The 27,699-nt window shown below is 35.9% G+C and overlaps 1 protein-coding gene across 1 annotated transcript in view; it reads right to left on the bottom strand.

Moving 5' to 3' along the window:
• Positions 1-329: 329 nt before the first annotated feature.
• LRRC49 (leucine rich repeat containing 49) overlaps positions 330-27,699 on the bottom strand; it is a gene marked incomplete at its 3' end in the record, with an annotated part of 100,851 nt that continues 73,481 nt past the window's right edge. Inside the window, exons 10-12 of the mRNA XM_008582828.1 lie at positions 13,661-13,808; positions 5,144-5,227; positions 330-493 (exon numbers count right to left, since the gene is read on the bottom strand). Coding sequence (XP_008581050.1) covers positions 330-493; positions 5,144-5,227; positions 13,661-13,808 — 396 coding nt within the window. The remainder of the gene's footprint in view (positions 494-5,143; positions 5,228-13,660; positions 13,809-27,699) is intronic.

Here is a 27,699-nt window from a genome sequence, read left to right as displayed (position 1 = left end):
TAAGAGACACTATGGCACCAGAAGGTGGGTTAGGGTGTGGGATCAAACAGATGAAGTGGACAGAGGGTCTCATAAGCTATAGTAAGTAATCTAGACCTTTTCCTACAAAAATCAAAAACCACTGAAGGGTTTTTTTAATTAGGAGAATTTTATGGTTAGATTTTTAAAATGTTTCCATCTTAACTTCGTAATTTAAATTCTAATTTCAGTAAGTTTTTCTTAGGAAAAAAACCTCTTTTAAAATACTTATATGTGAAATGGTTTCCCATTCCCACTCCGAATTCAATTCTCTAAAAATGCTAGTATCCTGAAAGAATACCATTGCATACCCTGTTTCCTCTGGAAATGCAGAGATGGTGCTTCCATTGATCTGACAGGGGTCCTGAGAAGGAGAATCAGAATCCTTTCTATCTGGATTTGTAGCAATATTGGCTACTCGTTGTTGCAAGTCCCACTTTCGAGCTACGTTGTTAATTGTTAACCTTTTCTTCTCCTATGAAAAAGTTAATTGTGATAAGAATTATACAATGCAATTTTTGTAGCAGAAAAGAGTACCCAAGGAGCATATTGTTTGTACCTTCTTATAATACTTTTAAAAGGAGACTATTCCTTACAAGTAGCTACCCAATACATATTCTAAAACAAAATTCAAGAGGTCTGTATTTACCCCGCGCATTCAAATATCTCAATAATGGTTTATAATCCTAAAGGAAAAAACAGTTACACAAAAATAATAATTACTCCTTAGGAACTTAATTTTATTAAAAATAAATATATAACACACTGGAGATTGAAAACTCACTATCTGAAAATTTAATTTGACAGAAATTTATATCTCTGTGTTTAAACATAGCAAGAAAAAACTAATAACATTGTGATTTTCCTAGCCAATAATTAGGACTAATATGGTAGAATAATCTTGGTGGAATGGGGGAAGGGGAGAGGGAAGAATTGATCAATCTTCCAAGTTTCACAGCATGAAGTGTAATGCCTGAAAATTAAAAGTTATTATCTAGACTACCAAAAGAATTGTGCTAGGTTGAAATGTTTCTAGATAAGTAGTACCTTTCTAGATGAATAGGAAAGAAAGTAATTCATTAAATGCAATGAATACCTTAGGGTACTGGTTCTCAAACTTTAGGTTACCTCGAATCACCTGAGGGCTTGTTAAAACAGACTGCTGAGCCTCACTCCATTCTGACTTAGTGTTTTTCCAGTAGGGCTCAAGAATTTGCACTTCTAACAAGCTCCCAGGTATTGCTAATGCTGCTGGTTCATGGACTTCACTTTGAGAACTACTGACTAATGGCATTAGGGCTCAATTCTATCACAGAAACCCTGTTGAGTAAAGCAGATCTAGACTTCTGAAAGAAACTGTGCTAGACTGAAATGTTTCCATTCAAATTATGTATATTTATTGGAAAAAATAACCTCTATTCTGATAAATTATGAAAAGTTAACATTTTAAATGGCATGTTAATTAGATCAGAATGATGAAAATAGACACTGTCCGTTTCCTCTTTACTAAGAATACAATCCTCCAGTGAAAAATAAGCTGAGTGTGATACTGACCCCTCTTCACTTGCTCATTCTGGAGCCAGGCAAGACTGTTAGGAAGATTCCCCATCCACTCCCTCAGTGCATATACACATGTAGAATGATTATTTTTAGTTGCACCTCTTTGCCTATGTTTGGTTACCTAAGATTTCAGAGTGTATGGATGGCCTGAACAGGAATGGAAAGTGATGTGGCTCGCCTAATTAAAACTAAACTTTTTCAAGTTCTATTTCTGTGTTTAAAATGTTTTTGGCCTGGGTTCTTTTTTCTATTCTTTAGTATTTCAAATTTGTCTGTAGAGTTAATTTAAGAGGGTTCCACTTACCACGCGTATAGTTTTGAGACTTTCTGACATTTTATGTATGTCCTCCTTATCTAAAGCAAGTAGGAATCTACTATTCTACTGTAAAAATTTGTTCCCTAATCTATAATAAAAAGACATCTCACCTTAAGGAATTCTATTTTAGTTATTTGCTAATGACTATGCCAACCCAATTTCTAATGTAAGCAATGCTGTTACTTTTACTCAATACCAAGGCCACTTCAAAAGAGGCAGAGGTAGTAAGTTAATGAAGAATGGCTATCATGCTGGTGCCATGCACTTGACAGGGGCAGGCAGAAAGAGATATTCTTAATGAGGCTGATGTAGCAGTGCTTAGAAAAAAGGCATAAAACATCTTTATACTGCTGAGTATGTTAACAAACTTATAATAAGACAGTCTTTGAAAATGCAAATACTTTCCTATACCCATGTCAAAGTCAAGCTTCCTTTACTTGGGTTGAATCAGATCAACACCAGGTTGACTAAGAGAATTGGTCATTTTACTGGAGCCAGAAAAAAGGAAGAGATATTTTAAGACAGGAGTGTAGCCTGGGGTCAGATGGGGATCACTGGCTGGCCAAGAGGCTACAAGAGGGCTCTCAGCATCAGTGGAGCAAGAAAAAAGAAACAAAAGAAAGGCTAGAGAATGCTACAGATTCTGCAAAGCAGAAGTGGGTATTCAGAGAAAAGTTTATTCTCAAAGATCATGGAGAAAGTTGGCATATCAGCTATAATTATACGTCAAATAGCTAAATGGCAATAAATAGCCAAGTCTGTGTTAAAGTGACAAATGTTTTAGAAGAGGCCAAATTTCAGCTTCTGCCTCTTGAGTCTATTCTTCATAAGTCCAGGCAAGACCACACCAGTATATGCCATAACTATCACTTCCTTCATTTCCAAGGTTGCAAGAAAAATAGACAGAGAAGCAACAAGGCAGAAAACATGTGTCTATGCACTCTTCCCGTCTCTCTATACCCAATCCATCCCATTTTCTTAGTGATCAATATGTGGAGTTGCATGAAGCAATCCTCAGCAAATGCTGAGGGTCTGTTGTATCACGACTCCAACTCTTGAGCCAGGGCTATAACCCGGGTCTCCTAATTCCCCATGCTTTTCCTCTTATTAAAAAATTTAAAAGGTAGGGCTGGCCCGGTGGCGCACTGGAGAGTGCGCCACTTGGGAGTGTGGCGGCGCTCCCGCTGAGGGGTCGGATCCCATGTGGAGACCGGTCCCCGCTCACTGGCTGAGCACGGTGCGGGTGCAACACCGATGGTTGCGATCCCGTTGCTGGTCCCTGGTACGGGCGCGACACTGAGGGTTGCAATCCCGTTACCGGTCAGTAAAAAAGACATAAAGAAAAAAAAAATTTAAAAGGTATATAATCCTCATAACTAAAGAGTCCTATTTAGTGACTTAAAGAGAAGCATTCTCTATTTTCCAAAATTTTCATAAAACTCTAAACATTTGAAAGAATATTTGCTAAAAATTTAATGGTACATTTCCCAAATACTGATGGTAAGAAGCAGCTAAATCGGGTACATAACAAAAAATGTTCAGTTGAAAGGTAAAGTCAAATGCAATTTGGTGCCTATACCAGGGTCTACTTAAATTGGCAACTTTATAGCTAAATCATCAATGGAATTTCTTTGTTTCTTCTTCCTTTCTATGCTCTAGGGCTCTCATAAAAGAGGGTTCTAGGTCTGAGAGCTTTACTCTATGTATTTTTATTTATTCATTCATTTATTCATTCGCTTCTGCATCTGAGAGCAGAAACTGCATGATAGAAAGTATTAGTTTTTCTAAATGAACAAATCAAAATGGTTTGCCAATGGCATTACCTGGCAATAGTAAATCTTGCTCCTATAAATTTAAAAAATACTGCCAACATCCCTATTTACTATAAACCAAGGTGTTTTGGGCCAACCCTTAGGGATGTTCCAGTATAGGAAAAATTAACCTGTTGGCTGAATCAGTAAAAAGATAGATATGTCAGGAGAGGGCTTAGGCACAGCTAAATAATGGGATAGGGGATAACAGATAAGAGCTTGGGAAGACTCAAGAGGTTAGAAATAATAGCAGGTGAGGAAATTATAGCATATTTAGTACCAATTAGCTCTAATTACTTTTGAAATTACAGTCCTGAGCTGAGAGGGCTTGGGAACAAGTTTGTTTTCCACTTTTGTTAATTTAGAAATAGTTTTCATAGAGCAAAACACAGATTTTAAGTGTGCTGTTTGATCAGTTTTGACAAATGCATATACCTATGTAACCCATACCCCTATCAAAATATAGAACATTTCTATCACCCCAGAAAGTTCCCTGGTTTCTGAAGGTTATGACACTTTGTACCCCTACAAGACATTTTTTGAATTTTGATTGCCATTTTAATTTTAAAGAGAAAAGCACCTATGTAAGATAAGAATGAGTAAGGGTAATTAGGGTGATATCCTTACTTTTAGAACACAGTATGATGCATTATTAGTATAGCTATAAACTTTAAGCTATCTTTATTTATTATACTTTGTGATGTTAATATAAAACACATTTTAAAATTCTATTTAAGGAAAGTAATATTGATATGCTAAAACACTTAAAGCCAATTTTAAACGAATTTTCATTCCCAAATTCCTCAAAATCTTTACCACTTTTATATCAGAGGAATTAATAGGTTAACTTTTTAAATTCAAAAAGCTAACATTAAAAAAAAAAAAAAACATGTAGCAAAGATCATCAAAATGTATCAGAAAAGGTGACATTCTATTGCAGTGCTTTCTGAAATAAAGCACACATGCCAAAAAGCTAAAATTAAAAAAAAAAAAAACATGTAGCAAAGATCATCAAAATGTATCAGAAAAGGTGACATTCTATTGCAGTGCTTTCTGAAATAAAGCACACATGCCATGGGATACACAAGATGATGCACTGGTATAAAAAGTGTTATAACTTCTATTACATTTATTTTTCATCTCTTTTAAAATTGTACATAAAACACATGCAAACACTAGAAATTTTAAAAGGAAGAGATGAAAAATAAATAAATAAATATATATATATATATAATGTACATTATACTGTATTTCCTAAACAGGTTTACTTATAGATAGTAACTTACAAAAGTTTTAGGAGTGCTTGTTTACAAAAAACATTCCACTGAGAGAAATGAAAAATTTACAAAGTTCAGAAACCACTTTTCCAGTAGACTGGCTAGCCACCTTCAGTGTATGTGTGCATATGTGCACATTGAAAATACCTTATTGAAAATACCTTAAGCAAAGATTGTTTCTGACTTTCCCGCTTCTTCTCTTCCTCTTTTTTTGCTACAACAGATGCCATACGCCTTTCTTCTTCCTAAAAGAAAATTTTCAAAAAGTATTATGATGAGTTTAACTATTTTTTAATGCTAAATATCTTTGTTCCTGGAAGTCTGGTTTTCTTTTTGAGAGGTATAGTACTTGCTAACAGAAAATATGCTCTCAAAGAAAAAGTTAGTATGTTTTTCTTTATTTTCATCTCCTCTCCTAATTCTGCATTCTTAACTATATTCTCTACTCTGGAAGTGAGATGAACCTATCTAACACAAGAAAGAAAAAAGCATATAAACAGAAGGAAGAAAAGGGGGAGCAGCAGGTTTGTATAATTTTTTTGTACACTATTACCAAGATTCCACATAGACTTAAACTCTCCATTATCAAGATGAAAAGGGTAAAAATAACACTTCTAACAATTTCAATTTGATCTACGGTTGCAAATCAGAGCTTTTTTGATGATGATGAAAGCCTTTTAAATCTCTCCATTGATGTTAATAAATTATTCCCCATCAATATCATTAATTTTACTTTTTTTTGAAGTTGATCTGGCCAGTCTCATTTCTTAAATTCTAAAAGCTATGAAATATAGCCTGGTGACTATAGTTAACCGTCCTGTATTGTAAACTTGAAATTTGATAAGAGAGTAGATCTTAAATGTTCTCGCTACAAACAACAACAATAACAAAAATAAAACAAAACAAAAAAACCAGGTGAAGTATTAACTAACTTAATTGTGGTAATCATTTCACAATATGTATGTATATTAAATCATCACTTTGTACACCTTAAATTTATAAAATTTTATTTGCAAGTATACCTCAATAAAACTTGGGAAAAATAAAACCCATGAAATAACGTTACCAACAGTTTACAAAATTTTAAAAAATCAGTTATTATCACAACACCCTCACCTGAATCTCACAACTTCTGTGTATTGCCTTGCAATATTCACTATGAGCAGTTTTTTAAAAGTTGAAGTCCATATATACAATCTGGATCACATTTTCCCCTAAAGATTGTCAAATTTCAATCAAGTAAATTGTAATCATGTAACTTTTTGTTTTTATTACCAAAATTTTGTAGGTGCTCAAAATGATGTTACAACTTGAGAAAAAAAAATTTCTTCATAAAAGACAAGCTTGAAAATATCTTCAGAGATAGGAAACTATAAAAAAGTAACATATTTGAAGAATAACTCTTTTAAAAATAAAAATTACAAGAACTGTAATAAAAAATTCAATGAAGGGGGTATTCAATAGCAGATTATATACAACTGAAAAGAGAATCAGCCAACTGGAAAATAGATCAGGAGAAATTTTCCTATATGCTTTCATAGCACCCTATCCTTTCCCATCATAGCACTTAATCTGTTTCATTTTAATTATCTCTGGCACTACCCCTCCTGCCTCCTACCCCATACAGTAAGCTCTATGAATGTATGAACTATCTCAGCTCCTGCCACACAGTAGATACTCAACAAATGTACTTTAAGGAATGACCTAGATAATATACATCTTTATATATCTGTTTAATAATTTCCTAAAACTGGAACTGTTATATAAAATGGTAGACATAGTTCTGGGGCTTTTGATATGTTTGCAAATTGCCATCCATAAATGTAGTACTAATTTATACTCCTACCCCAAGTCAACATTTGATTTAAAGCCTGATAGACAGTCAAAAGAGCTGTTCACCAAATATTCCTGTGTCTTCACATGTCCAGGCCACATTGTGAGACACCACATTCTACCCCTTTGCATTAGGCCATGTGACTTGCTTTGGCCAATGTCATATAAACAAAAGTGACATGTATTCACTTCTGGGTAGAAGCTTACAAAGACAATGTAGGATACAGCTACTCTCTCTCTCACCTCTGCTACAGTGTCTGCAAAGCTCCAGATAATGGGCACTTTGCAGGCCTGAGTCCTACAACAGGACAGTAAAGCAAAGATCCCAGACCACACATCATGGGCAGATAGGTGTTAGAAGCCTGAAATAAACTTTGTTGCTTTAATCTACTGAGGTTAGAGAAGTTGTTACTGCAGCACAATCTAGCTTATTCTGATCAGTATATATACTATATTAGAATTAAGGAAGGTCAAAGAGGCTGTGACAACTTATTTTAGAGGGTGGGCCATCATACATGTTCCTGAAAATAAATAAAAAGAATAAAGTATATAAAAAATGCACAAATATAAAGTATCAGAGTTAAAAAGAAAACTATAAAAGCATCCACTATAAAATTAGAAAAGATTCTAATTTTAGAAAGGAGGAAACTAATATTCTGAGAATTTAATAACATACGTGAGGTCACAAAACTAGTGACAAAGTCAGTTGCCATGTCTTGCCATAAATAGAATTTGTAGTATTTTTTATAATAAAGATATATTTAAATTTATTTTACTGATTTTAGACAGACAAAAGGGAGGTTAGAATTCAGTAGTAATTGGTCATATGATTTAGTTTTTATAAAGCGAATGAAATTTAATGTGATTTTTCGTGAATTTAAAGTGTCTTATACAGTATGAAAAATAATTATTCTTAATTTTTAAAAACTAAGTAGAGGTGAGGAGGAGAAGTAAACTAAATAAAAATTCAGAACTTTGATTCCTGCCTTCACAAAATAATAATTATATTAAATTATTAATATATGGTTTAATAATTCTATTAAATTATTTTTATTGAGTAAATACTGATTTGGTACCTATGGGGCACAACCTATTTCAGAAAAAAATTTTTAAAAGAGCAAAGTATACTGATGTTCAATTGTTGACTCATCCATAAAATGTGAACCAGAAACAGACTGGTTACTCAAAGAGCCAGTTTCAAACAGTACTGGAAACTGTATGGATCACGTACTACACATACTTAAGAGATGATTTCATCAGATTTTCTAAAAGAATTTGAATTTCTAAAGGCAGTAGGGCTTTAAAAGGAAAGCTAAATCTTGGAAAACTGGATTTACACCAAATCAATTCAAATTTGAGTTTTTAAAGGAATTTATACATCTGATGGGTATATTTCAACCCAAATAGTTATAGAGTAACTAAACTTAGAAACAAAACTAAACCTCTAATTGTGAAGATAAGCTATAAATCTGTTGGTAAGAAGGAAAAAGCTGTAAAATTCTGGCATCTTCATGATGATGGTCCAATTTCTGGGACAAAAGCCATATATTTTATGTAGCAAAAGAAACGGATCTATCTGGGACATACACACACACAAAAATCTACTTTTTTCTTTACTTCAATTTGGCCTGAAGACCCAATCCAGAAATGATTTCAAGTTAATTAAGCAGTGCATTGATTTAATGGGTGTTTGATAACCTAAAGAATACTTTGTTAGCAGATTATTAAGACTCTAAAACAATGCATGTGTTATACGAGAAGTTATTTTGCCCCAAGATAAATAATAGTCCTAATATAGGTAGCAATTTATTATGTGGAATTTAAAAAATTAAATGGTAATGTGTGTTTTAACCACATTTAACCTTAGAATAGATAGTTATAAACAGACATTGTTTTCCCTGAATATATAAAATAATAAAACAGACTTTAAAATCACAGGTTTTTTGTTTTTTGCTTTTTCCTAGAAGAAGTGGTCAATATTTTTCATTCAAACAACCTCTTTTAACAGAGAAAACTGATTTTTCCAGGGTCACAGTTACTGTGAGAGTAAAGATTAAAAAAAAAAGATTAGAAAGCCTGACTTCTACTGGTCCAGGGATATTAGCTATTAAATACCGGGGGTAGAGGGGAGTGGGAGAGTCATAACAGATAAAGAAGGACATTATACAATGTGTCTATTCTCTCTTTTTTGAACAGGTGTGCAAACAGTTGAAGACCACTATAACATCTTTCTATATCTTCTCCTCTGTCAACCAATCACTCCAGATTCTCTAGAAATGCTCCAGTTTGTTGTCACCCCTTTAAAACTAATAACAGGTCAGGTGTAATCTGACCATTGAAGAAAAAAAGTGGGACTATCATCTCTATTTCCTTAATCTCTATTTCTATAAATAAATATTGTTTTAAGCTATATTAACTTTTAATAATCACATCTCATAATTAGCTCAATTTGAACTTACCAATTCCAATGCAAGTCATTTTCACACATATTGCTAAGTCTCATATTCTATAACCCTACATTTATGCTGAGAATGTTTTGTTTTATTGTTGTTATGGAGTAAAGTCTAGGATTTTCAACTTATATATTTTATTTACTCTAGACTAGTGGTCAGCAATTTTTTTTCTATACAGGGCCAGATAGTAAATATTTTAGGCTTTGTGGGCTATATATAACCACTATCTCATATTTTTCTTTGTTTTTCCTTTTTTGACAATGCTATAAAAATATAGAAAGCATTCTTATCTTAACAGGTGTACAAAAACAGGCTGCAGGATGGATTTGACTGGCAGGCTGTAGTTTGCCAAACCATGTTCTAGACTATTGAGCTACTTCTGGATTCTGATTTCATCAACCAATGTTTTAGGATCTCTAACTTCTCCATTTTCTGTCACTCACGTACTTTATCAGAATAACAAATATTTTCTCATATAGACATTAACAAAAATGTTGAATAGAATGGGCTAGAGGAAAAATCCTCATGGCACACCAGTACAGATTTTCCCAAAGGCTGGCATTAATTCATTACTTCGTGTTCTGTAGGTATACTTGAATCAAAAATCCACTTAACCATGTTGTCATACAACTTACTCAAAATGATGTCATAAAAGACATTATCAAATGCTTTGCTTAAATAGCAAAACTCTGTCTATAGCACTCTGCTGAGGTCTATTTATAATTTCTAAAATAGAAAATTATTTTGTCTGGCGTGAATTATTTTTAGTGAACTAATGCTGCCTCCTAGTGATCAATTCCTTAAGTACTCACAAACCATCTTTTAATAATCCAATTAAGATTTCTTTCATAAGCAACATCCAGTTAACTCACAATTTGTGGAATTTATATCCTTTCCTTTTGTGATAAAAATACAGATTAGTTCATCTTATCTTTCAGCTACTCTGTTATTCTATACTGCTTCCCAGATAAAACTTTCAGTGGTCTAGCAATTTACTCAGTGCTCTAGATAAAGGATTTGGCAAACTCCAACCTACAGGCCAAATTGAGTCTGCCACCTGTTTTTGTAAATAACATTTTACTGGAACAGAGTGATGCTCATTCATTTATGTATTGTCCACGCCTGTTTTCACACTACAATGGCAGAGTTGAGTAGTTTCAACAAAGACTTTATAGCCCCCAAAGCCTAAAATATTTGCTACCAGGCCCTTTACAGATAAAGTCTGCCAACCCTTGCACTAGATGGGCCTGGATTCATATTTATTTATTCACTTATCCTAGGCTTCATTCATCTTATTAAGATTCTTCTTATTAATCTTTATTCTACTCTTTACAGACTAAAACCCATTCTTCTTAAGAGAAACAACAAAAGCAAAATAGGAGTTGAGGTCAGCAATAGATGGCATCATATTATCTCTTGCCATTCCTCTGGATCAGATGCCCGGAATCTCTTACCCTGACTAATCTCCTTGTTTCTCAGCTCATCACCCATCCTACCCTCCCTAATTCATCCTCCAGGCTGCTACCCAGATAGACAGTCTTTTAAATAGGCAAATCCAATTTAATTACATTGAACTCTTCAAAAATCTAAACTCCTTACTATGACATAAAATGCCATAGCCCTTGCCTGTCAGACATCCTTGTCTCCCACTATTCTCCCCCATGTTTTGTATGTTTGTAGGTCATATAGTTTATTTACTCAGCTCTGCCATTGCAACATCAAAGCAGACATAGATAATACGTAATGAATTGGCATGGCTGTTTTCCAATGAAACTGTATTTACAAAAATGGGTAGTCAGTGTGTAGGAGTTGGTTATGACCCATTACATAAAAGTCCTTTAAAAGGTACATTTTTTTCCACACCAAAGTTACTAAAAAATTATAAACGAAAGATGAGGCTAAATACCATGAGTCAATACTGACATGAATAAATGAATACATTTTAACTACTCTTATGATAAATGGGATTACCAAGGGAAAGAGAATAACTCCATAAGGAGAAGCCTGGCAGACACCATCTTCATCAAAGTAAACATCATCAGTAAAGGGATAAATATGAATGACATACCACTTGATAGGATGCAATGAGAAGAATGCAAAATCACTTCTATGATGTTTATACCAAAGACATAGAAGTAAAAATTAACCATGAGGAAACACCAGAAAAATCTGAATTAAGGGTCATTCTACAAAATAACTGACCTGTAATCTTCATAAATGTCAAAGTCATGAAAGTCAAAGAAACACTGAGGAACTGTTCCAGAAAAATGATGACCATAGAGACATGACAAAAAAATGCATCTATATAACATTTATAATTCTGAACTGAATCATTTTCTATAAAGAACATCATTGAGATAATGGTAAAAGTTGAATGTAGTGTGAGAATTAGATGCCAGTAATTTTTCAGTGTTTATTTCCTGATTTTTTTGGCTAAATTGTAGTTATATAGGAGAGTGTCTTTGCTTACAGAAAATAAACACTGAAATGTTTAGGATTGTTGGGGAATGGAGTTAGCAGCTTACTCTTAAATAGTTCAAGAAAAAAACAGTTCTTTGTACTGTACTTACAAGTTTTCTGTAACTTTGAGATTGTTTCCAATTTTTTTTTTAATTTTTGATTTTTTAAGTTAAACAGAGGAGCAGATATGCCACATATTTATATCATATGTATAAATATATATCCTATCTCCCATATATATACTATATATTTATATGCTGTATATTTATATTTATAATCTCTGTAGATTTTTGTGCTCTATATTTAGCAGAAGAGCTAGGCCTGCTCCCATCCTAGGTGATCTTCCTCCATCTTCTTACCAGGCAAAAACACCCTATGGAATGTACAAGGACAATGATTATACACAGTATCATTCTGCTTTATTTAAGGCATGGAAATTAGGTAAATTTCACTCAGTCAACAAGCCTTTAGTGAACATTATTAAGGTCATCTACATTCTCAGTATTATGTGAGATAGGGAAGGAAAGGAAATAAACATTTATAGAACATCTGTACGTGTCAGGAGAGGTAGAAGAATGGTTTCTGCCATAAAGACTATATATATAATTGTGGGGCAGACAAGATTGGCACATAAATTCACTATTAGAAACATAACATATAATTAAGTACAAATTTATATAAATGGGTTAGCTCTGCATCTTACTCCACTCATCTCAACCTCATCAGGAAGAACAAATAAAAGTACCAATGATTTTTAACTAAGAAAGACATGAAGATAAGGATAGAGTCACCACAAAAGTGTTATGAAACAGTGTTGACAGTATGGATCTGAATAAGCTGAGAGGACAAAGAACCATATCTCCATCATGGAACACAGACAGAATCCTAGGAGCCTCCCGGTATTCATGAATTCATCCACGCTTTTAACTATTTACTAGCCATTGCAGATGTCCATGATATTGCTGAGGCATAATGAAAACTGTACACATTGGAAAGCTGGTATACAAAGAATAAGCCACTTGGCAATTAAGTAAGTGTAGCAGAATCCACATGAAAATTAGCAGTGTCTAGAAGAGAGAAAACAAGTGAAGGCTAGGGATATTTTTCTAGGTCAGAGATTATCACACTGAGGCTGTTAACAGATATTTTCTGAGAAAATAAAATATGCAAATAAATTCAGGATGCAATCAAAGTTAGGCAAATCTCTTTATTACAGAACTTATCGGAGCCCATAATATGCTACTATTCATTGTTCACTTAAAAAGAGGGGGTTATAATATGCAGCATTTCACTTAGATCAGAGGCCATATCAAAAAATCTGAGTGTAGGAAATACCTTAACATGGAGATGGGATGAATGAAACAAAGAGATCTATTTTCGGAGGTATAACATCAAAAACAACGATAACAACTCCATATAATGCTTCCTAGGAGCCTCACACTCTTCTAAGGTTTAGTACTTTATCTTTGCAACAACCCTATGACATGAGCACCATTTTATTTTGAAGAAAATAGGGTATAGAAAGATTAAGCAAATTGCCAAAGGTCATATGGCTAGAAAGTGGTCAAGCCAGGGTTGAAGCTAAGGCAGTCTGGCACCAGTGCCCATGTTCTTAACCATTACACTCTATAACTTAACAAAATTTTTACTTGTCCATTTCAGAACAAATTCTTAGTTGGATATTAAGCAAGAATGCAAAAAAAACCCATGATGATTAATTTAAATAGAAGGCTAGGAATTTAAAAATTCCTGTTCAACGAAATTGGGGATGGAGGCAGGTAATAAACTCTGTAATTGTAATTATGAAGTATACAGTCATGATAATCCACAGTTCATTAAAATTAAGAAACGTTTCAAGTGAAGAATATGCACCCTAATTTCCTAATCCTCACTAAGAAGATAATATGGTAAACACTTTGGAAGGGTTCTCACCGTGATTCTCTTCATATCTAGCTGGCGCAGCTGCATCATATTCTGAAGGACAGTGTGTTTGTACCATGACTCTTGAGCTATTGGATTGCCATCAAAAGTGATGTCTGAGAGGGAAGTAGAGTCAGCAAGGCAGGAAACACTGTCAAAACTGAAGAAGAGAGAAGCCACTGGATTATTCTGGAGACTTCAAATCATACTTTCATTTTTTTAATAGACTTTTTAAGATCAATTTTAGATTTGCAAAAAAAATTGAGAAGATAGAACAGAGAGTTCTCATAAACTCTGTACTCAGTTTCCCCTATTAACATCTTGTGTTAGTATAGTATATTTGTTACAGTTAATGAACTAATATCAATGCATTCTTACTAGCTAAAGTCCATCTTTTATTCAGATTTCCTTAGTTTTTACCTAACGTCCTTTTTCTGTTCTGGGATCCCATCCAGGATACCACATTACATTTAGTTGTCATATCTCCTTAGGCTCTTCTTAGCTGAGTTTCTCAGACTTTTCTTGCTTTTGATGACCTTGACAGTTTTGAGGAATACTCACCAGTTATTTTGCAGGGAGCCCTTCTGTTAGGATTTGCCTGATATCTTTCTCATGATTAGACTAGGGTTAAGGTACATACTATTAACACGACTTACCACTGTTAATGTTGACCTTGACCACCTTACTGAGGTAGTATTTTTCAGGTTTCTCCAATGTAAAGTTACTATTCCCTCCCCTCCTTTTCATACTGAACTCTTTGGAAGGAAGTCACCATATGCACACTTAGGGAGTGGGAAGTGAAGCCCCTCCTACTTGAGGGCAAAGTATCTACATAAATTATTTGGAATTTTTCTTTCTAGGAGATTTGTCTTTTTCTCCCATTTATTTATTTACATCAGTTTGAACTCACGGGTATTTGCTTTATACTTCGGGTTATAATTCAATACTACTTATTTTGTTGTTCAAACTGTTCCAGCTTTGGCCATTGGAAGCTCTTTCAATTGGCTCCTATGTCCCTTTGACTTCCAGCAATGTGGATTTTTTTCTTTAGTGCTTCCTTACCTTCTGGCACTACGAGAATATCTAGACTCATATTATGTATCTCCTGCCCCAGTCCTAGAATCAGCCATTTCATAATCAGTACGTAGGTGTACTTTTTGCTACTGTGGTGTCATTTCTTTTAGGCCCTCTTAGCTGACTGAGCAAGGAAATATATCTGTGTATACTAACCTGTTTATATATACCTATCTATAAAGATTTCTCTGTGTAACTAGCTCTGTCTATATTAAGCTCATGTGAGTTCATACTGATGTCTCCATCTATAATCCATTACCAAATGAATCATTCTAGCCTCTTCCCCTCGCTTACTAAACTCCTACTTCAACGAGGAGAAATATGGCTCCCACCATTTGCTATCTATTTACTTAACTGTTCAATTCCACTGTATATGTATAGAGGTATCAGAATTTTTTTTTCCCCCTTTTTGTCTTTTTTACTGACCGGCAATGGGATCGCAACCCTCGGTGTTGTGCCCGCACCGCGCTCAGCCAGTGAGCGGGAACTGGTCTCCACATGGGATCCGAACCCTCAGCGGGAGCGCCGCCGCACTCCCAGGCGGCGCACTCTCCAGTGCACCACCGGGCCGGCCCAGGTATCAGAATTTTTTAACTTGTATCCCTAATGAGAAACAACTTTACCAACTAAAGTATGATGGTTAGGTGTAATTCCTTTTGCATTTAGTCTTACAAACTCATTTCCAATGTTGCTTAGGTCAGTGCCTTTCCCTCCACTCCTTTAGGAAGGTCATTTCATACACATTTAAAATACAGTTAGATTCTCTTGTCATAGTCTGCATTCCTTTCTGGGATACATCAACCTCTGAAATGATATTTTTAAAATTTGCATACATTAAGGTTCACTCTTTATGCTGTAAAGTTCTATGGGTTTTGACAGATACATAATGCCATGTAACCACATTAAAGTATCATACAAGATAGTTTTATGGTCCTAAAAAAATCCCCTGTGCTTTAACCATTTAGCCCTCCTCCCCTTCCCGCAAATCCCTGGCAAGGACTAATCTTTTTTACTGTCTCTATAGTTCTGTCATTTCCAGAATGTCATATAGTTGGAATCATATAGTATGTGCTTTTTTTTTTTCAGACTGATTTCTTTCATGGAGCAATATACATTTAAGGTTCATTCATGTCTTTTTGTGGCTTAATAGCTCATTTATTTTTATCACTGAGTAATATTGCATTGTATGGATATACCACAGTTTCCTTATCCATTCACCTATTGAGGGTATCTTGGTTGCTTCTAGTTTTGGGGGATTATAAATAAAGCTGCTGTAAATATTAATTGATAGATTTTTGTACGGATATAAGTTTTCAACTCAATTGGGTAAATACCTAGGAGCACAAACACTTCCCATGGGGTGGGCTATTTGCTGGTCCCTTGTGATGATTCACTGGCCTCTAAGTGGTTCCTTTTTTTAGTTGTTGTGGCTCTTTGCTCCTATGTGGGTCCATGGAAATCCTGTTAGTGGTCTTGCTGGCCTGGGGGCCGAGGCCATCTTCTCCCCTGCCACCTCCAAGCAACTTCATACGAAAGGCACAGCAGTGGCTTTTGCCAGCTCCTGCTCCATGTACTCACCAGCTCCAGCCTTGAAGTGGTCAGGAATTGAAGCAGTCGGAGCAGTTCTTTCTTCCTCTCATCGTGGCTTCTCCTGCCTTCATGCACTCTGTAGGTCTCTCGTACTCTTCCCCTGAGCTCTAGCGCCCTAGTTTGGCTGTTATTGCTTTTTAATAGTTGTAAGTTGGTTGATTGTGGGAGAGGGTGATGCTGGGGACTGTCTATTCTGCCATCTTGATCCGAATCCTCTTAATATGTTTTAACAACAATTCCCTAATGACAAAGAATGTTGGGCATCTTTTCATATGCATATTTGCCATCTGTATATCTTCTTTGTGTTTTTAGCTCTTTTGCCCATTTTTAAATTGGATTCTTTGTTTTCGTAACTGTTGAGTTTAAGAATTTTTTTTTATACTATGGATACAAGTCCTTTATCAGATGTATGTTTTGCAAATATTTATCCCAGTCTATAGCTTGCCTTTTCATTATCTTAACAGTATCTTTCACAGGGCAGACGTTTTTTTTTTTTTTTTGTCCTTTTTGAGACCGGCCACACTGCACTCAGCCAGTGAGCGCTGTGAGTGCATTGGTCATCCCTATATAGGATCCGAACCCGCGGCAGGAGCGCTACTGCGCTCCTACCGCCGCACTCTCCCAAGTGCGCCACAGGCTCGGCCCGGCAGAAGTTTTAATTTTAATTATATCCAACTTATCAATTTTCTCTTTCCTGAATCATACTTTTGGTCTTGCATCTACAAGTTCATTGCCAAACCTAAGGTTACCTAGACTTTCTCCTAAGTTTTCTTCTACAAGTTTTACGGTTTTGTGTTTTACCTTTAGGTCTATGATCATTTTGAGCTATTTTAGTGAAAGGTATAAGGTCTGTGTCTATATTAATTTTTTTTCACATGGACACCCAATTGTCCCAGTACCGTTGTTGAAAATACTGTCCTTTCTCTATTGAATTGGCTTTGCGCCTGTATCAAAAATCACCAGACTATATTTGTGTGGACTTATTTATGAGCCTTTCATTGTGTTGCATTGATATACATGTCTATTATTTCACTGATATCATGTTGTCTTGATTACTGTAGCTTTATAGTATTTGTTATATAGCTTTGAAATGATTACAAACACATAGTTTGCTACATAAGTGACATACGTCTTGCTGTGATAAGAACATGGAGTGTAATCTCCCTTCCCATAAGACTGTTATGTCACACCTTATCAGACCACATATGTGAGTTACTGGCTTCAACTACTGGACTCCAAAATACAAACCCAGCATTTTGGCAGACAGATTGAGAGCTCAGGCTGTGGTAGGGCTACTCTCTTGTCAGCCTTTGAGCTGTTCTCTGAAGGCTCACCTGCCAACACTGACACTGCTTGCTAGTGTTGAGGGACCTTGCATGTAACATGGATCTCTACTGTGTTGGTCAAGACATCTCTCCCAAGAATCTCTCGTAGAAAGGTATGCCTCAAACTTTGATAAGGCTTTACATCCTCAGAGGCCTGCTTCCCTTCTACCTGAGCAAGCAGACTTTAATAATTGGACTCTAAATGAAACCAGAACTCACTGTGTGCTAATGAACACTCATCTATTGAGTGTATTCCCTGTGAGATTTGTTCTCGTCATTCTCCCTCTCTTTAAAGTTTATGAATAAAAAAAATCTCTATTTATGGAAATAAACTGTGTAATTCATGAAATCATACTTTGATCATCTTCTTATTTTAACCATACAAAACAATCTTGAAACAGTTGAGTGTGTGTCCTCCAGCTTTGTTTTTCTTCAGTATTGTGTCACTATTCTAGGTCTTGGCCTTTCTGTAGAAACTTTAGAATCCATTTGTTGATATCTATAAAATAACTGGGATCTTGATTGGGACTTTCATTTTTTTTTTTTAAAGAAGGTAATAATCACTTACCTAAATAATACCCCAGAGCAGCTTGGTGAAACTTATTTGTGTTAGAGTCATTCTCATTCAGTGACTGAAATAACTAATATAAATACTTAGGCCTAAAAAATACTTTACTTATTCCAGCGCTAGACTGAATATCCCTTCTCCCTGTGTTAAGAAAAGCTAGAGGATATAGAATATTTATGGAATAGAAACTAACCTATATGCTGACAATTAAAGTTGAGGCAAGTTCGATAGCAAGAACAAAGTTCACTGTTTTATACTGTCATACTTAAATATTTCTTCTATGTCTTCCTCAAACTAAAGGTAAAAAGATATCTGGCTATTAATTATTTTACCTCAGAGCTTATCTTTACCAATCTAAAAGGTAAGCCTCAGCCTAGCCGATTAGCTTAGTTGGTTAGAGTGCAGCCTTGTAACATCAAGGTCACGGGTTTGGATTCCCATATTAGCCAACCGCCAAAAATAAAAATAAAAGGTAAGCCTCACAATTTGTACACACATCTTGGTGTTTGAGACATGTTTAGATCGTTACGGTAAGACATTTTGTAACAGGCTAGTACAAGGGTACTTCAAAATGTTCATGGAAAGATAAAATCAAAAGATAATACAAATCTTTCCATGAACTTTTTGAAGTACCCTTGTATATGCAGGTGAAAATGAGAGTTTATAAATTTAAGCTTAGTAATCACTTCAAGTATGAAATAACTTGAATAAACATTGTAATTTTCCCCCACCTAGCATTAACAAAATTAATTTTTTTTTCATCAATACAAAAATCTCAGAAAAGCTGCCGGTGTTTGAGACAGCTATTTTAAAGATGCTTCTCTCCTTTCCCCATAGTTGTTTACATAAAGCTTGGGTCAAATAAAAATGGTCCAGATAATTCCAAAACTGAAACACAAGGCAGAGTTTTATTTCTTCGACAATGTTAAACTGAGCGAACTCACCATCTTCTCTCCACAAATCTGCTTCTCTACATATATTTTCTATCTGATAAATGATGTCATCATCAAGTCAGTTGCCACTCTGCACCAATCCCTTTCTCATAAATCAATGAATGAGAATGGGAACTGTGAGGAATCATCAAGGGATTTTAAGCAAGGGGGGCTCATGTGATCAGAATTGCATTTTAGAAAAATCACTTCGTAACATTATAAAGAGCTATAAAGAAAAGGAAAGAGATAAGAGTCAAAAACTAGTTATATAGTAGATTGCAATAACAGAGGTGAAAAGTTGTAAGGGCCTAACATCAAAAACTAAAGTAGTGGTTGTGAGAGTAAAGAGAGAACATGTTCTATGGAATTTTAGAGTGTAGATGGTCAGAAATTAGCCATCATTTGGATGTGATTAAGACAGGAATCTAGAATAACATCCAGGTTTCTCTCTCAGGTGAATCATTGGAGATGTGGTTACAAGTGTACCTATTTGGCAAAATTCATTGAACTTTACACTTAAAATGAATGCAGTTTCTTATAAGTAAATTATATCTCAAAAATTGACTTATGGAGAAAATTTAAATTAAATTATTTTAAAAATACATTTTGACAGATCACCTTTTCATCTACCAGGTCTTTACTTTATCGGGAATACTGTTACAGTGGTGGCAGGTGGCTATTAGGACATGTTTCAAAAGGGCTTTCATAGGGCTTTTATTAAGTTTTCCTCCAATTACCATAGGATGGGCTCACTCATTTCAACCTTAAGATATTAACAAATGTGAGCAGCAGATGTAACAGAGCCAGGAGATGGTTTATGTTGAAAAGCATTTTCCTTCAATGGCCCAGCATAACTAAGTAGAATTAAACTGTAAGCTACTTGAGGGCCAGAAATATACTGTGACCACTGCCCAACACCTAACATAGGACATTTAATAAGTGTGCAATAAAGTTTTGGTGAATAAATCAAAGAATATGATGAACTGAAATGATTCCAAAGGGCTTACCCTTTATAAAAAAAATTAATAAGTGAATTTTCTTATACTTTTCTTAGAATTACAATTTAAAATATAACATGATATTCAAGAATTATTATGACCTAATATATATCACTAATCAGGTAGATGCACTGAAAAATGGAAATAATATGTCCAGAAGCACAGGAAAGCTGGAAACTTTATTTTATTATAGATATACCCTAATTTTATTGTTATTTACTATTTATTTGCAAGCTAGACTTCAGAGAGTCTACGATTTGTTTCTTATTGCTAAGTGTAACTTTTTTTTTTTTTTAGATGACCAGTAAGGGGATCTTAACCCTTGACTTGGTGCTGTCAGCACCACGCTCTCCCAAGTGAGCTAACTGGCCATCCTCATACAGGGATCCAAACCCGTGGCCTTGGTGTTACCAGCACCACACTCTCCCAAGTGAGCCACGGGCTGGCCCTCTAAGTGTAACTTTAAACTAAAGTCCTGGTAACTATTCCCAGACCTACCTCTCAAGTATTCCTTTGGGGAATGAAACTGGTCTAATAATTACCAATAGAATTAGTCTAATAATGGGTAGTGTTACACACTCAAAACTAAACAGTATCTTCGCGGAATTCAAATATAAAGCACATTTGTATGTATAGAAGAAAACAGCATGCCCAGTGAATACAGTCATTATGGAGCACTCCAGAGATCTAAAAGACCTATAGATGCTCATATGGTCTATGTCTGTCATTCATAACAACAAAAAAGAGGCATCAGGAATGTGAAAATCATTGCAGTCCTCAGCAGGTACTATCCCGGCAACCACTCCCAGATCAGCTGCTAGTGTTGACACCCAGACTGAGGTCTTGATGCTTTTAATAGTTTTATTACTAAAGTTAAAAAAAAATCTGTATTTGATCCAGAAGATTCCTCACAAAATTTCCTTTCCATCTGCAAGGCATTTGACCAATAAACATGCCAGACATTCCTAGAAGTACACTGACAAAGTGCATATGATTTTAAAGACATTCTCTAACCAAATAAAACAATACTTTAAAGTATAAATACAGGCTAATGAAGAGTTATTTTCTACCTAACCAAAGAAAATCAAAATGAGACTATTTAAAACAAACCTGGAAATAGAACAGTAAGTATAGCAGAATACTGGCTTTTAAGAACTCTCTCTCTCTTTTTCTGTTAAGAATACTCTGCTGCTCATCTCTTCAGAGTACCAAGAATGGAAAAGCTTTGGTCCAAAGGCTGACATTTAACACAGAATTTGACTTTAAAACTTTTCCAGATGACTCATACTTTTGTTCTTCCTTCCCAATGTCACATCTGCTTCCTGTCTGCTAAAGAACCTATAGAGGAACAATCTGTATCTACTGACCAAAATTCACATCTCAAAAGGAAAAGAAATATTTCAGATCATTTTATGCTTACTTAATAAAATACTGAGAAAGAAATAAAATTCTCATATATGTATGTATGCCACATAGACACTTAATTAACAATTCACAAATATACTAGTCCCACCTTATTCGTGGGGGATACATTCCAAGATATCCAATGGATGCCTGAAACCAAGGATGGTACCAAACCCCATATATACTATGTTTTTTTCCCACATACATAACTATGATAAAGTTTAGTTTATAAATTAGGCACAATAAAAGATTAACAACAATAACTAATAATAAAATAGAACAATTATAACAATATGCTAGCATCACTGCTCTTGCACTTTGGGGCCATTATTAAAATAACGATTACTTGAACATAAGCACTACAGTACTGTAATAGTCGATCTAATAACCAAGAGGGCTACTAATTGACTTCAAAAAGTTGGTGCTTCAAAAAGTTGGTGGAAAAACAGAATTAAAAGATAATATGAAGTTCTCTATGAACTTTTTGAAGACCCCTCATACAGTGTGAAAACACTGGACAAAGAGATGATTCACCTCCCGGGTGGGACAGAACAGCATGGCATGAGAATCCATCATGCTATTCATAATAGTATGCAATTTAAAACTTATGAATTGTTTATTTCTGGAATTTTCCAGTTAATATTTTCATATCTTGGTTGAACGTGGATAACTGAAACCGCAGAAAGTGAAACCACAGATAAGGGGGGACTACTATACCAGCCCAAGTTTTCCATTTGGAAAGTTGCCCCCATAAGTAAGTTAGGTACTTTAGAAAAAGGGTTTTATTCTTTCATACCAATAAGGTACCATAGACTCTGAAATAATTTTAGCAAAAAACTCACTGATACTATATTGATCAGTGAGAATTTTACTAAATAGTTACTATGTACCTAGCAGTCTAAAATGAAATAGAACAGTACAATAAATTATCAAGTGTGCTCACAAGGACTGAAATATACACAACTGACAAACATAAAATAAGTAAAAAGATCTGTAAGATAATATATAATTAAGTATTAAATAGTGAGGCACAGTAAAAGAGCTAAATGCAAAAGTTTGTATTTCTGAAAGAATGATGAACTAAAAATGCTGGATAAAATACATTTTAAAAATCTTCTCAAATGCATTCATAATCTGCTAAAAAAAAAAAAAAAAAGAGGACTACACAGGGGGAAAAAAAAAGAGGACTACACAGGGGGGAAAAAAAAAGAGTAAAGTTAGGAACCCAGAGAAGTAACCAAACATTGAAACTGACCTCTACACTGCTACACTGTGAGGATATTTCCTGACCCCAATGAACTTGAGCTTTGGTTTACATGATCTTCAAGGAGCCATCCATGTTGGAGAGTCTCACTAGACACCTGTCTGGGACCCCAAGAGATAGACCATCGAAATGGAATGAAATAAGACATAGCTGGCCCTCTGTATCCCCAGGTTCTGCAACTGTGGATTCAACCCACTGCAGATCAAAAATATTTGGGAAAAGATTTGGGCTGTGGCAAAATGAGCAGATGGGGTGGCAGCATGGAATTTGGGTCTGAGGAGCCTTGCACAGCACTGGAGTGAGACAAAATGTTCACCAGAGCCATGGAAGTTAAGAATGATGTCATCAAGATGGCAGAATAGGGCCGACCCCGTGGCTCACTCGGGAGAGTGCGGCGCTGGGAGCGCCGTGGCCACGGGTTCGGATCCTACATAGGGATGGCCAGTGTGCTCACTGGCTGAGCGTGGTGCGGGAGACACCAAGCCAAGGGTTGCGATCCCCTTACCGGTCACAAAAGAAAAAAAGATGGCAGAAGAGATGACTCCTGCTGTCACTCCCCCCCCCCCAAAAATGATCAATTACAACTCTTCAAATACAGACACTACCATCCTGAGATCTCTGGAGCTTGCGGGAAGAGGAAGAGAAATCCACAGAGTTCATAAGGATGTGGAAAGGCCATGGCAAGAGGAAAGGGACCACTCTGGCCATTCTAAGTCCCAGCTGCTTCTGGGGCCTACATGGTGCAAGGAAGGGAGTTGCTGCCAGCACATAGAGCAGATACCACAATATGGCAAAGCCGCAGCAATAACCTTTGTGTGAAGCTACTTGGAGTCTGCAGGGGAGAAGAGTGCTTTGGAGGGCACCATTCCTTCTACAAGGCCTGCAAATCCACTGGCAAGCATCCTCAGGACCCTCATAGGAGCAAGTTGCTGCAGCCAAGGAGAGAAGGGAAGCACGTAGAGGTCAGTGAGTCTTCATGGAGGACTTATGCATGGCCTGCCCCAAGGGAAACATTTGGAGTGCTGGGGTGAGGGGACTGATCTACCATGGGATCACTGGGGTGAAGCATGTGCAGCTGATTTGCCTTTCAATCAGCACAATTATGTCTGTGGTGATCCTGCAAGATTTGGAAGGGACGAAAAGGCCAATAATTAAAATCTGATTTGCACAAAAAGCCTTCCCCAGTTTGAGAAATAGCAGCAAAGCAGCAATCTAGCTCAGGCATAAAGCTCAAGTTCTGGTCCCCAAAGGAAGCTTCTCCCATTTTGGGAATTAACCACAGGACACCACATTAGTTCCAGTGCAGAGTTTAAGTAGTGGTGATAGCTATTAATCCACCACAGAACAGGAAAAAAACAAAGGAAGAAGAAGGAAGAAGGAAGGAACGATGGAAGGAGGAAGAGGAGGGGAGGCACAGGGGGAGGAGGAGGAGGAAAAAGAAGAAGAAGGAGCAGGATGATGAGGAGGAGGAAAGAAGAAGCAAGAAGAAGGAAAAAGGAAGAAGAAGGAAGAAGGAGAAGAAGAAGAAGAAGAAGGAAAAAGGAGAAGAAGATCACAGACCAGAGACAAAGCTCTGATATTAACCAGTAAATACCACCAAAGAACACCTACACAACCTGTAAAAGGTACACATCTCCTCAAATGCCCAGGCATCAACGTAAAGACAAAAAGATTGAGGAAAAACAAAGAAATACCATTACACCAAAGGAAAAAAACAAAGCACGAGTGACAGACCCAGAAGAAGAGTGGATTTATGAAATGTGTGACAGAGAATTCAAAATAACCCTCTTAAGGATGTTCAGGGAGTGACAAGAAAATACAGATAGAAAACTAAATGATGTTAGGAACACAATTTTCAGGAGCAGAATGAGAAACTTGACAAAGAAGTTAAATCAATTTAAAAAACCAAGTAGAAATTCTAGGAATAAAGAATACATTATCTGAACTAAAAACTCAATAGAAAGCTCAAACAGTACACTTGCTCAGACAGAGGAAAGAGTCAGTGAGCTGGAAGACAGAACATATGAGATGATCCAATCAGAGGAACAAAAAACAAGAAAAAATGAAACAGAAATGCTGCAATTATGAGACTCCCTCAAGGGAAATAACCTCCACATAACTAGTATACCTGAAGGAAATGAGAAAGGAAAAGACCTAGAAAGCATATTCAAGGAAATAATGACTAAAAAATTCCCATGTATGAAGAAAGTTGACAATATCTAGCTACAAGAAGCTCAGAAGTCACCAATCAAATCAAATTCAGTCCAAAGAGGAACACCCCAAGGCACATCATAACCAAGTTATTAAAAACTGAAGACAGAGAAATGAAAGCAGCAAAAGAAACACATCACATTCAGTGGAACCCCAATACTGTCTCTTAGCAGATTTCTCAGTAGAAACCCTATAGTCCAGAAGAGAATGGGATATATTCAAAGTGTTGTAGAAAACAAACAAACAAACAACTGTCAACCAAGAATACTGTATACAGCAAAACTAAAGTTCGAATAGGAAGGAGAAATAAAGTCTTCCCAGAAAAACAAAAGCTATGGGAATGCATCAATACTAGACCTGTCTTAAAAGAGATGCTAAAAGGAGATCTTCAGTCTGAAAGAAGATGATGTTAAAGATTAGCAAGAAAACATATGAATGTACACTAGTAAAGTAAGTACACAGACACACTTAGAATACTTATATCTTGTAAGGGTGGCGCATAAACCCCTTATATCCTTAGTATAAAGAGAAGAGGACAAACATAACAAGACAATAACGAATACAACAACCATGTAAGAGAAAGGCAATATTAAAAGATGTAACTTAAAACAACAAAATGTTGAAAAATGGGGAGAAGTGTTGACTTTGTTTTTTTCTTTTAACTTAGATGTCAAAGTTAAATTGTTATTAGTTTAAAATAATCTGTCATAACTATAACACACTCTTTGTAAGGCTTATGGTAAACATAACACAAAAATCTAGAGGAGACATACTAAAAATAAATAGCAGGAAAGCAAAATGTAAAGCTAGAGAAAACCACTCAGCGTTTCTGGTCTTTGTTATTTCTCTCCTTCTAATGAACATTTATAAAACAATTCACCCATCAGCTGTAGAATACATATTCTTCTCAGCAGCATGTGATGCATTCTCTAGAATAGAACATATGTAAGGTCACAAAACAAGTCTTAAAAAATTTTTAAAAACTGAAATCATATCAACTATCTTATACAACTACAGTGGAGTGAAACTAGAAATAAACAACAAAAGACACACTAGAGCTCGTATAAATACATGAAGATAAAATAACATGTTCCTAAACAATGAATGAGTGAAAAAAGAAATCACAAAGGAAATTTAAAAAATTCCTGGAGATGAAAATGAAAACAAAACATACCAGAACTTATGGGATGCAGCAAAAGAGGGAAGTAAATTTCCCTCTTTTTTGTAGCAATAAATGCCTGCATCAAAAAGGTCAACTTCAGATAAACAACTTAACAATACACTTCGAGGAACTAGAAAATCAAGAACAATCCAAACTCAAACTCAGTAGGAGAGAAATAACAAAGATCCAAGCAGAAATAAATGAACTAAAGATTTTTTTAAAATATAGGAGTTAGTTTTTGAAAGATAAACAAAACTGATAAACTTCTAGCTAAACTAACAAATAAAGAGAGAAGACTCAAATAAAATCAGAAATGAAGAGACATTACAACTGATACCACAGAAATACAAAGAATCATAAGAGACTATGAACAGCTATATGCCAAGAAACTGGAAAACCTAAAAGAAACAGATAAATTCCAGGACACATAGAATGTACCAAGGTTGAATCAAGAAGAATTAGAAAACATAAACAGACCAATAATGAGTAATGAGATTAAAGCAGTAGAAAAAAATCTCCCAACAAAAAACCCACCAGGACCAGATGGCTTCACTGTCAAATTCTACCAAACATTGACAGCCGCAGGCCCAAACACACCTGCTCAAGCCCCAGAGGGGCCTGCCCACCAACTGAGCGGGCACCCAGGTGAGTACTGGCCCCCATGCACCAGCCCCCACTGCAGCTGCAGGCCCACATATGCCCACTCAAACCCTGGAGGTGCCTGCCCACTGACCAAACAGGAGCTGAGGGAGCCCACAACCCACTCAACTGCACTGATCCAAGAAGAGTCACCAGCAGGGCCTACAAATAGAAGAGGAAGTCTTTCCTCTCATAGCCCACTCCCTGGTAATAGAAGAAACAAGTGTTCTACCAGATGACCAAACATCAATGAAAAAATATTAGAACTACACATAAACAAGAAGATATGACACCACCAAAGAAATATGGTAATTCTTAAGAACCAGACCCCACAGAGCAAGAAACCCATGAGATGTCTGAAAAGGAATTCCAAGCAGTGATCATAAGAAAACTCAAAGATAGGGCCGGCCCGGTGGCGCACTAGAGAAGTGCGCTGCTTGGGAGCGCGGTGGCGCTCCCGCCGAGGGTTCGGATCCCATGTGGAGACCGGTTCCCGCTCACTGGCTGAGCGCAGTGCGGGCGCAGCACCGAGGGTTGCAATCCCGTTGCCGGTCCCCGGTGCGGGCGCGACACCGAGGGTTGCGATCCCTTTACTGGTCAGTAAAAAAAGACAAAAAGGAAAAAAAAAGAGAAAACTCAAAGAGATAAGAGAAGAATCAATTAGAGAACACAATGAAACAAGAAAAAACTATCCAGGATATGAAGGAGGAAATTTAAAAAGAGATTAATATCTTAAAAAAGAAGTTAACAGAACACCTACAAATAAAAGATTCACTCAATGAATTAAAAAACAGAACAGAAAGCTTGAGCAGCAGGCTAGAGCAAGCAGAAGAAAGAATTTCAGACCTTGAAGATGGTCTTTTGGAAAAAACCCACACAAAAAA

This window comes from Galeopterus variegatus, unplaced genomic scaffold (genome assembly GCF_000696425.1).
Source record: "Galeopterus variegatus unplaced genomic scaffold, G_variegatus-3.0.2 Scaffold2731, whole genome shotgun sequence".
In the NCBI taxonomy this organism is placed as follows: domain Eukaryota; kingdom Metazoa; phylum Chordata; class Mammalia; order Dermoptera; family Cynocephalidae; genus Galeopterus; species Galeopterus variegatus.
This window is presented reverse-complemented; position numbering and strand designations above follow the sequence as displayed.